Raw genomic sequence first — 13,338 nt, forward strand, 5'->3', positions numbered from 1 at the left:
GGATCCCGTTTTAGGCAGCCTTGCATTCGAGCAATCTGGCTCACGTCTGGAACCTAGAAGGCACCGAGGGCACGGCGTTCAGGAGGGTGGGAACCTGAGAGCTCATGACGCAAGCGCTGCTTCAGATAGCACGATACCTCGATAGTGCTCCTAATACATGCACTGGATGAAATCTTTGCGGAATACGATCAAGTCGTCATGGTATAGATAATTTTGAACTGTCTACGGGTTCACGTCGCAGCCCGTCTGCCCTACCCGTCTTGCGGTTGATTGCCTCGTCCATGAAGTCTATCACGTCTATCATGCTATCCAGTCTTTGCAGCGCAGCCCTCTCCTGCTTGTCAAGCAGCGCTTTCTTGTCTGGACCCATGCCTGGGCCGACCATCTCGTGGAGATGATGCTGCACCAGCTTCACGGGAATAGGGGCACGGATGACATGACGCATGAAGGACTCGACGGCCTCCCAGGGGCAGGCTTCGTAACCCGCATATATGGCCGGGTTGGCGAGGATGCCACGGGCGGACATGAGACCCGCGAGTTTGGTTCCGCTTGGAGTGAAAGGTGTGAGGCCGTTGGTAATCTGTCCATCTGGTTCCGATACTGTCTTTGAAACGGTAGATAGCGGCAGTGTAGCCATGGAAAAGACATCGCCAGAGAGAAGGATCGGGAGGGTGTCTCCATACTTTTCCAGCAGGATACCTAGCGACTCCGTGTTGATAGGGGTGCTGGAGGCCGTGTGGCGCGTACGGGGATGGATGGTTAGGAAGTCGATGTTGCGATCGTGGGGGTTGCCGATGACGGTGTCGATGAAGTCCATCGTCCTCCTCAAGTCCTTGTGGACCCTGATCTTGACGCTGACACTGCGCCCCTTGGGACTGTCGATATCACGCTCCTTGCCTACGTGCCAGCCGTCGTTCGCCAGACGCTGTCGCGTCTCGATGACCATGTCACGGACAAGCTCGCGCTTCTCCATGAGCGCGGCACCGAGAGTCTCGGCGCAGGCCCAGGACTGGGGGCAGCCGCAGTTGAGGTCGACGCCGTTCACATAGGGGGCGGCTAGGGACGATGAGCGGGCGAGCTCTATGGGGCTGTTTGAGCCGAACTGGACTATCGTGGGGGGCTGGACGCCCTGGGTTGAGATTGTGAGGTCTTTATTGAAACTCGTCAACTTCTGAGCCGGTTCAGTTGGGAATGGTGAATTACGAACCGCTGTCGCGCGCAAAGTTGTTGCGGTTGAACTCCTTGGACAGGATCATGGGCGTCCAGCACAGGTCGGTTCCATATTCGTGAACCGTTTGGCGAAAGGCAAGCTAACAAATTGTGAGATCATTTTCATTTCTCTCACGGCAGAGCAACGTTCCGGGATTCCTACCTTGCTGTATCTCACCATGGGCGCAGAGACATTGAGAAACCTTTCCTGGCTCTTGGCTGCATCGAAGATTTTGAGAGGACTAGATGATTCATGCAGGTGAGCCAGCTGGGCAACAACACAAAACGAGAGCACAGCTTGGCATTTTCACTTACTGTATCCTATCGGAAATCGTCCCATCGTATAATTCTGCCGCCATGATTCCGGCTTTCCACACACACGCGTGGTGGTGGCTGTTGAAAATCTCAATCTGGAGGGGCGATGAGAGTGAGTCTCACGGGCAGGGGGGCTGAGGTCGAAGAATACAGCGTCTAAAGCGCGGGCATGTCAATGGCATTTTTTGGTGGAGCAGGGGGCCCTGTGGCGTCCTGCCGTTCACCCTGTAGGCTTGTCATAGTGGGGGTGGGGCTCTACAGCGACGATAACGGCGGGGTGTTTTTTCACCGCCTGCCCGAAAAGGTCAAAATTTCTAAACTTCGACTCAAAACTTTGCTCCATCCGCCCTGTTTATGCGGGATTGATGAGTCGTTTCTTCCCTCGGGAACCACCTCTCCACCATTTTTGTTCTTGAACCATCGCATCCGTTCTGGTTCCAATCTCCTTCGCACTTACACCAAATCCGCCCTCACGCCTTCCAACATGGTCAAGAAGCCTACCATCGGCCTCCTTGGAGGCGGCCAGCTTGGCCGGATGCTGTGCGAGGCCGCGGGGCCTCTCGGCATCGATATCGCCATCCTCGACGAGGCCAATTGCCCTGCGAAGATGGCAAACCAGAACAGCCGCCATGTCACCGGCTCCTTCAAGGACCCCGCAAAGATCAGGGAGCTCGCGGCCATGTGCGATGTCATTACTGTCGAGATTGAGCACGTCAACACCGAGGTCCTCGAGGAGATTGCGACCCGCGGCGTTATCACTGCGCCCGGCACTGTCAAGAAGGTTCCCGTTCACCCTCACTGGCAGACTTTGCGCCTCATCCAGGACAAGTTCCTCCAGAAGGAGCACTTCGCCAGAGCCGGCCTTCCCATTGCGCCGCAGATGGCCATCGAGTCCAGCCCCGCTATTCCGGAGAGCCTGTCGGCCGCTTACAAGAGCTTTGGCTTCCCCTTCATGCTGAAAGCTCGCAAGGGTTCTTACGATGGCCGCGGCAACTTCAAGGTCAATGGCGTTCAGGACTACGAGGCAGCTATTCAGGCGATGGGTAAGCTGTCGCTTTATGCCGAGAAGTGGGTTCCTTTCGACATGGAGCTTGCCGTCATGGTCGTTCGCACCGAGGACGAGGACGGTGAGCTGAGGAAGGTCCACGCCTACCCGGCTGTCGAGACGATTCACGAGGAGAGCATTTGCACTAAGGTGTATTACCCCCCTCGCAGAGTCCCTCTTGATGTTTGTGAGAAGGCCCGCCAGGTTGCTGGCGACGTCGTCAAGACGCTGAAGGGAAGGGGTGTCTTTGCTGTTGAGATGTTCCTCCTGAAGGATGGTGAGTTTCCAACGCCGTCATGGTTTGATTTCGTATTAACATCTGATAGGCACCATCACCGTGAACGAGGTTGCCCCTCGTCCTCACAACTCTGGCCACTACACCATTGAGGCTGTGCCCTACATGTCCCAGTACAAGGCGCAACTCTACTCCATCTTGGACATGCTCCCGCGGTCCATCAAGCTTCAGCCCCGTGTTTCTAGTGCCATCATGCTGAACATCTTGGGCGGCGCGCGTGAAGACTCTCACGAGGAGCTTGTTGACCTCACCACGTCCCTGTACGACGACAAGATGGACATCTTCCTCCACCTGTACGGCAAGTCTTCTAAGCCGGCCCGTAAGATCGGCCACATCACCGTCACGTCCTACGAACATGGCGTGAACCTGGAGCAGTTGGCTGCGCCCCTGATCAACGAGGTGAACTATATGCGCGAGGCTCGCATCGACGCCTCGTCCGGGCAGCCTCGTCTCCAGCAGTCCCCTATCAAGGCCAAGAAGATCAGCTCGCGGAACTCAGACAAGCCTCTTGTGGTTGTCACTATGGGCTCTGACTCCGACCTCAAGGTCCTTCAAGGGGCTTTCGAGATCCTCGAGAAATTCGAGGTTCCTTACGACCTCGACATTACCTCTGCACACCGCACTCCCCACCGCATGGTAGAGCTCGGCAAGACTGCTGCCCAGCGTGGTATCAAGGTCCTCATCGCAGCTGGTATGTTTTGCCTATTAACGTCCAGAGATCACACTGCTAACATGAAACCTAGCTGGTGGTGCTGCTCACCTGCCCGGTATGCTGGCATCTGAAACTACGGTGCCAGTCATCGGCGTTCCCGTCAAGGCCACCCACCTGGACGGTCACGACAGTTTGCTCAGCATCGTGCAGATGCCCCGCGGTTGCCCTGTTGCCACCGTTGGCATCAACAACTCAACAAACGCCGCGCTGCTGGCTGTCAAGATCCTTGGCTCTTCCAGCCTCGAGTACCAGCAGAAGATGGCTCAGTACATGAGCAACATGTCTACCGAGGTGGAGCAAAAGGCAGCCAAGCTGCAGAGTGTGGGGTGGAAGGCATACCTTGAGGAGAAGAAATAAGCTGTAGGGGTCTGTTCTCTTTTGCATACCTTACGTGGTGCCTACTTTATGAACAGCATTGATTGATACCAGCACCGGCGTCGTTTAGGAGTAAAATTAAAAATACAAACTTGAGTAGTCACTTTGATGAAATGATTCGCTCCCGCGCCAGATTTATGGCCAGTGTACTGGTTCAACGGACTATGCAAAGGACCTGGATCGGTAACCGACGGACCGGTGAGCACAACCGGTTCTTGAGTAACAGGGGAGCGTGTGCCCCCGCTTGAAACACGAGATGGCGTTCTCTGTGATGCCCAGCATGACGCAGCTGACGACGTGGGCATAGGATACAAACGAACCGTTGGCTTCTTGTGTAACAAGCTACGAGTTGACCACACCTGTCGAAGGAATTGCCCTGATTTTGACGCTGTCTGACCTTGGCTATCTCCCGCCAAGGCTGGCTTGGATTCCTCCGGGCACGTCAAGGGTTCCACTGCGATGGGTGATTTGCATCTATGATGGTGCTGCGCGAGATACTTCCCAGTTCCGGCATCGTGATATCTTCCAAGCGAGGGTTGCTGTCTCTGGCTGGATCTATCCCGATGAGGTTCTTTCATCTCTCCATGCTGATCCTTTTATTTTTATCTGGGCGGTTGCAACGAAGTTTTCTCTTCTTCTAAAAATAGGAGTTCCTGATGATCAGCCATCTTCGCTCGATCGATGATCACCGGCCAGTTGATGATAGTAGTCTCGATCAGGTAGGGACGGTTTGAGAGTCAACAGGTCGGCTCGCGCCGGATCGACGAGCTCGCGACTCGTGGCAGGATCTGTCAATGATCGACGGGGCCTTCCACGTTCGTTGCGAACGTTGACGGGAAAGGATAGGGCGCCTCGCTCGTATGTCTTGCCCAGCCTTGAGCTGACGTCCGAATAGGCACGTTCGAGGAATGTTGCGGGCGCTTGGAGGGCAAAGTAATGTCTCCGAGGCAGTCGCATACATTCGGCTCGGAGTGCGGAAGAAGCAAAAGGGAAGCAAAAGAAGAGAGTAAGGTAAGACGGACCAATTCAAGGTGACGATGACCACTCGAGCTGACCAAGGTTTTCCCGGCGCCGCATGTCTCAAATATCACCGAGGTATGCGCCTTCCATGTCGATGATCCCCCGCAAATGCCACAGTCACAATCTTGGCTTAGCTGACAGCGGGAAGGAGAGACAGCCGTAGCAAGAGGGTTTGTAGGTAAGGTAAGGTTCTTCCATGTCTTGGATATGAATGCCCCAATCGGGAGGAGAGGAAGCAAGTCAGGCAGTTGATGATCGGATGCTATTCATAGCCCCTTGCACGTTGCGGACCTTTGCCTTTCCCTCTCGGCTGCAATCCCCCTCGGCTGCACCAGGGGTCCCGAAAGAACGTCGCTCGTACAACGAGACATCCCTTCATTTCTTCCCCCCTCGTGCGTCCACTCGTCCACAAATGCCCTGCTGAATGTCATTGGGCTGATGTCATTCAACTGTCAGCGACCAAACGCCCGAGTCCTGTCGCAGATACGAACCCTTCCAAGCTTTCGGTGGCATTCCTCCCAGCCGGTGGGAGCAGTTGTGCGATCTTGAGTTGGCTTCCATGGCTAGCTCCACGCTTCCCGAGTCCATATCACACAGTCCCAAGGATTCGTGATAGCCTACTACCAGTGAACGGCTTTCCGCAGTCGATGGAACATACGCAACTTAGTGTCAGAATTTGCATTCCTAGACCTGTTCGCAACTCGTGGAAGAACTGTTCAGACGGGCCGAAGAACCGCTCGAGTCTCTCAACCGAATCCAACCTCGACGTCGATTTCGAAGATGATCCCCATATCAGTCCGCCCGTACCGTTCGCCGGCAGGGGTCCAGGTCGCCGCTCCCTCGAAACAAGCGCCTTGGCGGGAGCGGAAAGCTTCTGGATACGGTTATCTTGACTCCCCCGTATAGGCGATGGACCAGCCACATACGGGCATGTTGCATGGTGCTGGGCAACATCACGAAAGCCTCTCAGCCCGGGCTTACATTTGGAGAGCCACTTTCAGGCCAACCCGGGCGGAGTTTTGTCCATCGCTTTTCAATAATGGGTTCTCGTCAAGAATTTTACAACCTGGAATGAGCTGAAGACCGTTGATGGTATCCTTACATCAGTTGGACATCGCTCGAGTCCACACCTGGGTATCACGAACAAAGGAGCTGTGCTAGTGTAACTCCCCGCGGTGCCCACTCGATTTCCCCCTTGCCTTTTGCAACAGCCCTGAATACCCCTTCTGGTAGGGCAGTCTGAGACCAGACTGCTCGAAAACAGCCGAGAACTGAGACCTTGACCTCATCACCAATCGCTGATCGTCGACACCATCCACCGCTCTGTCCACCTGCACATGCGGCGCACGCTACTTTCAACCACCATCCGCATGCGCTCCCTTTCTCCCCTACATCGTGGCCTTGTGTAAGCTATTCTCACGTTTGGCATGCTTCCGCGTCTCTTGGCACCTACACCGAAGCAAGGTAGACTGTGCTTGGCGGGCATGGAAGCAAACTCATCTGGCGATGTGCCTTGTGTACTGGCAACCAGGGCGCATATCTCGCGGGGCAGGGCAATGGCGGCTCACTCCTCCCCTGCGGCCGAGACAGTCACAAACACGCTCCCGCTAGCCTCCGTCTTCCCGTCTTGGAAACTATCCCAGTCGGCTGTTGAGCAAGCCGGCACGGGTGTACGTGCGACCTATCTGCGCAGGCCGTGAGGCTATATAGGAACCCGGTTGTCCGGCCTGACCGATGGAAAGTTTTTGTGTAATCCAGCAAAAAACCACAATACGCTCTTCACATATACAAACCAACACCTGCAGATTCAAGAACTCTTCTACGAATTACACCAAGTCAAGATGCACTCGACTCAACTTCTCGCAGCCGCTCTGAGCGTCGCTGGCTTCGTCGCTGCGGCCCCTCAGATCCAGCCGGGCAAGGCCGGCTGCCCCCAGAACATCTGCATCGATGGAATCAACCCGGCCTGTCCCACCGTGCGCTGGGGAGGGTAAGCCATCTTTCCCTACCGCTGCTGCCAACGATCCTTTGCTGATGCCGAATGATAGCTGCTACGATGCCTGCAAGCCGGACACGGCGCCCACGATGCCTCCCTGCCCGAAGCCCACGAAGCCGACAAAGTCCATCACCAAGATCCCCGGCAAGCCCTCGCCTCGCCCTACCGCGCCTCCCAGCATCTCGGTCACCCCGGTCAAGCCGCCGACCATCATCACGGACTCATGCAGCAAGCGCACTGTTTGCATAGACTACGTCAACGAGTGTGGTCAGTGGTATGGCGGGTAAGTCTCTCCCTCTCTCCTGATTGTCGATCCATTCCACAAGAGAATGCTGTAGACGGCTAACATTTTTTCCAAAAGATGCCACTCCGACTGCCGCCCCTGGCCGTCCTACACCGCGCCTCCCTGCTCGAAGTCCACGTCCGCGCCCGACCAGACGTATTCTCTGCCCTACTTCACCAGCGAGCCTGATCAGACCTACTCTCTCCCGTACTTCACTGCCGATCCCACCCCTTGAAAATGGCCGAGAGGAAAATGTTATGGAACAAAAAATACAAGGAAGGAAAATGTGTATCTTTCTTGCTAGTAGCTCGCAATGAAATGTTGCTGCTGTGAACTGCCGTCTCGATCCGCGCAATGTCTTGCCTAAATGCTCACTTGGTGCATGTGACCGTGATGGCGCATGGTGTGCCTGTTTGAACAAAGTAAGGAACGGTTGAATCAATTAGGTTGGCACATTCTTGGCTGAGCCAAAAACCTCGACGCAGTGTGATAAGAACGGCCAGCTATGCCAGGGTGGTCGTTCAACAAGAACAGAGTGTGACGAAGTTGTTTTGCCCTATGAACACCATGGACACCGTCAGTCATAAGGAGCAGGAGATAAATATCCAAGTCGTCATATACCCAATGGCAAGGGACAGTCAAGTTTGAACTGATTCAGGTTTCTCTTTGAACAAAATGAATTTCTCCTCCTACTTTACACGTTTTTAACTCCAGAGCCAAAGCCCGAAAGCCTGCGGTGCATGTACCTAGCCCATACAGCATATTCCAAAAAGGGTAGGTAACTTATCCCCCACGCGGCTTCTCCCACGATCATTAACTGAAAATTATCGTGGTATTATGATTCGCCTCCTCTCCTTAGTCTTCTTTCTCTTCATCCTCTGCTGTTCCGACATTCCCGTTGCGCGCCTCCCAAAACACCCTACACCTGTTCTATCGTAACATTGATGGTTTAGTACACACGCTTGAAAGGAGGGACGGCCTTGCACTCGTTCTCGTCAAGGGTGTTGGCGATAACGCCACGGTAGCTCAGGTCGACCTTGCCATGGGGCTGCTTCTGGAAAGAGAGGGTGTGCTTCATCCATTCCTTGTCGTCACGCTCGGGGAAATCCTCGCGCGCATGGGCCCCGCGAGACTCCTTGCGAGCGGCGGCAGAAGTGGCGGTTTGAATGCTGTCAAGTTATTAGCGTCAAGTGTGACCAATTTAACCAAAGATGTTACTTACGCGCAAGTCAGCAGGTTGCGGAGCTCAAGGGTCTCAACAAGATCGGAGTTCCAGATCATGCTGCGGTCCTTGATGCCGACCTCGGGGAACTGAGCGTCAATCTCAACCATCTTGCGAACACCCTCATCCAGGGACTCCTGTGTTCTGAAAACGGAAACCTCAGTCTGCATAGCCTTCTGCATAGAAAGACGAACATCGGCGGTGGTCCTGGGGCCCTCGGACGTGCGAACCTTGTCAAGAACCTCAATGTGCTCCGCGCCAGCATCAGCCGCAAGGGGCTTGTGCTTAGTGCCGGGAGAGAACTTGTCGCGGATGGTGTGGGAGACGGCACGACCGAAGACGACAAGGTCGAGCAGGGAGTTGGCACCGAGACGGTTAGCACCGTGGACAGAGACACAGGCGGCCTCACCGCAGGCGAACAGACCGGGGACGACCTTGTCCTTGCCGTTCTCGTCAACGGTGATAACCTCACCGGTGTACTTCGTGGGGATACCGCCCATGTTGTAGTGGACGGTGGGCAAGACGGGAATGGGCTGGGTGCGAACGTCGACACCGGCGAAGATACCGGCGGTCTCAGAGATACCGGGCAGACGCTCGTGGAGAACCTCGGCGGGCAAGTGGCTGAGCTGCAGGAAGATGTGGTCCTTGTCCTCGCCAACACCACGGCCATCGCGAATCTCCATGGTCATGGAACGGGAAACGACGTCACGAGAGGCAAGATCCTTGGCGGTGGGGGCGTAACGCTCCATGAAACGCTCACCCTCGGAGTTGAGGAGGTAACCACCCTCACCACGAGCACCCTCAGTGATCAAGCAGCCAGCGCCGTAGATACCGGTAGGGTGGAACTGGACGAACTCGAGATCCTGGTTGGGCAGACCGGCACGGGCAACCATGGCCATACCGTCACCAGTGCAGGTGTGGGCGGAGGTGCAGGAGAAGTAGGCACGTCCGTAACCACCGGTAGCCAGGACGGTGTGGTTCGCGAGGAAACGGTGCAGGGTGCCGTCCTCCTGGTTGTAGGCGAGGACACCGCGGCACTCGCCGTCCTGCATGATCAGGTCGAGGGCGAAGTACTCGATGAAGTAGTTGGTGTTGTGGCGGAGAGACTGGCCGTAGAGAGTGTGCAGAAGGGCGTGTCCGGTACGGTCCTCGGCGGCGCAGCAGCGGTAGGCCTGTCCACCCTTTCCGAACTTCTGAGACTGACCACCGAAAGCACGCTGGTAGCTGTTGCGAGAGGCTGTTAGCAAGAAGGATCTCACAACTAGGTCGTGGAATGGCACTCACATCTTGCCGTCCTCGGTTCTGGAGAAGGGGCAGCCGTAGTTCTCAAGCTCGACAATGGAGGCAGGAGCCTCACGGGTCATGTAGTGAATAGCATCCTGATCACCGAGCCAATCTGAACCCTTGACGGTGTCGTACATATGCCACCTCCAGTCGTCCTCGTGCATGTTGCCCAAAGCGGCGTTGATACCACCCTGAGCAGCGACGGTGTGAGATCTGGTGGGGAAAAGCTTGGAGATACAAGCAGTATTGAAGCCAGCCTCAGCCAGACCGAAGGCGGCACGGAGGCCAGCACCACCGGCACCGACGACAATGGCATCGTACTCGTGGTCGATAACGGGGTATTTGTTGCTGACGTAGGGAGAAGCCTCCTTCGCACGGAGGGGCTGGTTCGCGAAGACCCGCGCGGCGGATCTAGTCGTGGAGAATGCGCGCGCCTGCGAGAACTGAGGATTGTCAGCGAGGTTGTTTCTCGAAGCCGGCCATGGATTCTGTCGAAGGTTGCCACAGAATAAAGGGAATGCTTACAGCAGGTCTGGCGGCGGCAAATCTCCTCAGCGCCATTGAGGAGGCCATATTTGCTATAAACACTATTGTTGAGTGTCAGTATTGTTGTGTCGAGTTGTTGGCGTATTCGTGGTCCTGAACACTCAGGTCGTGGGGGTGGCAGACGACGTTGACGACCGAGGATGCTGTGCGGGTGGATGGATGCGTGGAAGGGAATGGTCGGAACTAACCGTTGTCGGAAGAGAGAGATCAGGCCTGGGGCAACGGGTTAGTAAGAGAGAAGTCCCCTAAAACCTGCTACTGCCATAACTGCACACGTACCTTCAATTGGGGATCGGTCTCCAGAACGAGGTGCTGCCTCCAGTCGATGTCAACAACTTGGGTGGGAAAAGGTTACTGGGTACGACCTGTCGAGAGGTTTGCGAGGAAAGGATTCCACAAACGATTCAGCCAATCACTCTGTCTTGATTCGTGATTATCCCTCCGTCTCCATACGAACCTAAGCTGGACATCCGCCGAGGAGCCGAAGCCACACTAGCCACACTCCAGGAAAGCCACACCTTCACATGCATGGAGTCCCGTCAAATTCCGAAGATCCAATCCGGGGTACCTATCATCAGTGCGACCGGACGAAAGCTTAGCCCTCCTGGATCAGCGGCCATTGAAGAATTATGTTTATCCGCAAAACTTGGGGTTGCGATACACGTTGCGCACTTGAACTATGCCTCTGAAGAGTTGCTCTGGAGTTGTCGCAACTCTTTTCTCTGCGTTTCTGTCTCTCAGTTGAACGCAATTGGCCTCGTTGGAGCTTTTCGCATTGCGTGCTGGTTCTGCGGTGCTTCCCGAACCCCATTGCCGAGGTGCGGGTGGAACTGGGTCCCTTTCGATGCAGAGGCCCAAGTCCATGACTTCACGACCATAGCTCGCTATCGCGCGCGATTATTCGCATTGCCACTTTTCAAACAACGTGACTACGTGGAGCCTCGGTAACAGCTTAGCGGTCAGTGGTCAAATGGTTTCCAGTTGTAGTGCAGCCATAACCAATTCGCAACTCGTTGTCGCAATATTGTGTTCGAGAGTTTCAGAGCACGTGCCTACGCGGTTGCAGCAGTGTTGAAGAATTGTAAATAATTTAGGGTTACCCTAGGTATCTATCATGAAGCCGCCGTTCCACGGCCAACTCTAATGTGGCAACTTTCTTTGTTGCATCGTCCACCTGACCTCCCCTTTTGCCTCTTCCACAGCCCCAGTAGCATTCTGAGGTCTGACCCCCTCACCTCGCATTGCTCTAGCACATCCAGGCACACAGGTAATCCTCATCAGTAAGCCGTAGAGTAACGGAAACAAAAGAAAGCCTGAATTCAGAGTCCCCTTTTAGTGTGCCCAAGGAGTTCAAACTCCAGCCATGCTCATAAAGTACACACTACCTAGTATACAGCCAATAACGCGCCGCCCAAGATTATGACTCCAACCCGTAGAAACCTCCGCCGCCAACTTCCGATTCGCTTCTTAAAAAGCCATAGCCTTCTTGATCTCGGCAATGGCCTTGCCGGGGTTGAGACCCTTGGGGCAGGCACGTGTGCAGTTGAGAATGGTGTGGCAACGGTACAGGCTCATGGAGTTGTCGAGGGCGGCCTTACGCTCAGCCTTGCGCTCGTCACGGGAGTCGGCCAGCCAGCGGTAGGATTGAAGGAGGATGGCGGGTCCGAGGTACTCCTCAGAGTTCCACCAGTACGAGGGGCAGGAAGTCGAGCAGCAGGCGCAGAGAATGCACTCGTAGAGACCAGACAGCTTCTTTCGGTCGGCGACGCTCTGGCGGTACTCCTTGCCCTACGAAGGGTTAGCGTAAACCTTTCAAGTGAGTGGTGGCAATTTCAGCGTACATCAGGGGCAGGAGTGTCTCTCTGCAGGTAGGGCTTGATTGAGCGGTATTGCTTGTAGAACTGCGTCAAGTCGGGAACGAGGTCCTTGACGACGTAGGTGTGAGGCAGAGGGTAGACCTTGACGTCTGACGCGCTCTCGGTAGGAATACGGCCTGGACTTTGGTTAGCCATGCTTTCACATCTTCCGGGTCGAAGGCGATGGCAGAGTCGAGCTTCTGCCCCCGCCCTCAAGGGGGACACGTACAAAGGCAAGCCAGAGTGTTCTGTCCGTTGATGTTCATGGCACAGCTACCGCAGATACCCTCTCTGCAACTCCTACGGAAGGTAAGAGTGGGGTCGATCTCGTTCTTGATGCGGATCAGAGCGTCCAGCATCATGGGTCCCGTCTTGTTCAGGTCCAAAGTGTACTCCTGCATGCGAGGCTTCTCGGTCGGCGTGTCGGGGTTCCAGCGGTAGATGGTGAACTTCTTCATCTTGGGCTCCTTGACCGCGGGCGCATCCGTAGGGGTGGCAAGGCCACGGCGAGGGATCGTGACGATAGGGCGGAAAGCGGCCTTCGTGGCCGTTCCAAGGACTCGAGAGGAAGAGCGGAGAGCTGCCATCGTGGCGGTTGTTTTCGGGAACGATTGATCGCGAGGATACAGTCAAAAACAACTTGTTGAAACTCCAAGAGATGTTTGAGCAGTTGCAGGTGTGCTGCGGGGCGTTGGTGGTTGGAGGAGTTGGCCGGATCACCGTAATATTATCCTATGGGAGGCGTTTGGGCGAAATCAAACATCATAGAAGATTTGGCTGCTGGTTCCGACTTCGAATACCCGAGGGCCAGCGGGACAACCAGCCAATCATGTGCACGCTGATAATAAGCCCAAGTTCTCCACAGCTGACCAGGATCGGGTGAATGTGAAGAAGGACTCGGGCATTCCGTGCTGCCGTCGGTGCACGTGACGCGGTGCGGGAATATGGCGGAGGTGTCATCCCTGCCAAATCCGGGGTGCGCTTTTTCATATGACATCAAATCGGTGGCTGTTGCACCCATCGCGTCGCAAGTGTCCAATTGTGCTCGTGCGCGTCGAGGAAGCTCCAGTCTTTCCATATGAAATCCTAAGCTGACAGCGTTGTTGAGCCCGCAGCGAGGTGACTTTGCGTCGTTGTCTGTCGCCTTCAAACTTGACGCGGGGATAGTTAACATGCGGAC

The 13,338-nt window shown here is 55.4% G+C and overlaps 6 protein-coding genes across 6 annotated transcripts; 3 read left to right on the top strand and 3 right to left on the bottom strand.

The window, feature by feature from the left end:
* Positions 1-196: 196 nt before the first annotated feature.
* On the bottom strand, positions 197-1,568 carry DUS4L (tRNA-dihydrouridine(20a/20b) synthase [NAD(P)+]-like; the record flags this gene model as incomplete). The annotated part of the gene is made up of 4 exons (XM_037316033.1): positions 197-1,149; positions 1,208-1,310; positions 1,373-1,451; positions 1,525-1,568. The coding sequence occupies 4 exons, from the start codon at positions 1,566-1,568 to the stop codon at positions 197-199; spliced, it is 1,179 nt and encodes a 392-aa protein (XP_037184569.1).
* Positions 1,569-2,008: 440 nt separating this feature from the next.
* On the top strand, positions 2,009-3,933 carry ADE2 (phosphoribosylaminoimidazole carboxylase; the record flags this gene model as incomplete). Its single annotated transcript, XM_037316034.1, has 3 exons — positions 2,009-2,846; positions 2,896-3,555; positions 3,608-3,933. The coding sequence occupies 3 exons, from the start codon at positions 2,009-2,011 to the stop codon at positions 3,931-3,933; spliced, it is 1,824 nt and encodes a 607-aa protein (XP_037184568.1).
* Positions 3,934-4,887: 954 nt separating this feature from the next.
* CGCA056_v000774 (uncharacterized protein) lies at positions 4,888-5,109 on the top strand (the record flags this gene model as incomplete). Its single annotated transcript, XM_037316035.1, has 2 exons — positions 4,888-4,957; positions 5,021-5,109. The coding sequence occupies 2 exons, from the start codon at positions 4,888-4,890 to the stop codon at positions 5,107-5,109; spliced, it is 159 nt and encodes a 52-aa protein (XP_037184563.1).
* Positions 5,110-6,812: 1,703 nt separating this feature from the next.
* Positions 6,813-7,485, top strand: CGCA056_v000775 (uncharacterized protein; the record flags this gene model as incomplete). Its single annotated transcript, XM_037316036.1, has 3 exons — positions 6,813-6,961; positions 7,020-7,250; positions 7,329-7,485. The coding sequence occupies 3 exons, from the start codon at positions 6,813-6,815 to the stop codon at positions 7,483-7,485; spliced, it is 537 nt and encodes a 178-aa protein (XP_037184562.1).
* A 714-nt stretch (positions 7,486-8,199) lies between these two features.
* Positions 8,200-10,329, bottom strand: CGCA056_v000776 (putative succinate dehydrogenase [ubiquinone] flavoprotein subunit; the record flags this gene model as incomplete). The annotated part of the gene is made up of 4 exons (XM_037316037.1): positions 8,200-8,419; positions 8,473-9,696; positions 9,757-10,199; positions 10,282-10,329. 4 exons carry the CDS (start codon positions 10,327-10,329, stop codon positions 8,200-8,202), a joined length of 1,935 nt encoding a protein of 644 aa, XP_037184565.1.
* A 1,440-nt stretch (positions 10,330-11,769) lies between these two features.
* Positions 11,770-12,745, bottom strand: CGCA056_v000777 (Succinate dehydrogenase [ubiquinone] iron-sulfur subunit; the record flags this gene model as incomplete). The annotated part of the gene is made up of 3 exons (XM_037316038.1): positions 11,770-12,090; positions 12,144-12,295; positions 12,388-12,745. The coding sequence occupies 3 exons, from the start codon at positions 12,743-12,745 to the stop codon at positions 11,770-11,772; spliced, it is 831 nt and encodes a 276-aa protein (XP_037184564.1).
* Between the last annotated feature and the right edge of the window lie 593 nt (positions 12,746-13,338).

Source organism: Colletotrichum aenigma, assembly GCF_013390185.1.
Source record: "Colletotrichum aenigma strain Cg56 chromosome Unknown KSG_Cg56_contig01, whole genome shotgun sequence".
NCBI lineage: Eukaryota > Fungi > Ascomycota > Sordariomycetes > Glomerellales > Glomerellaceae > Colletotrichum > Colletotrichum aenigma.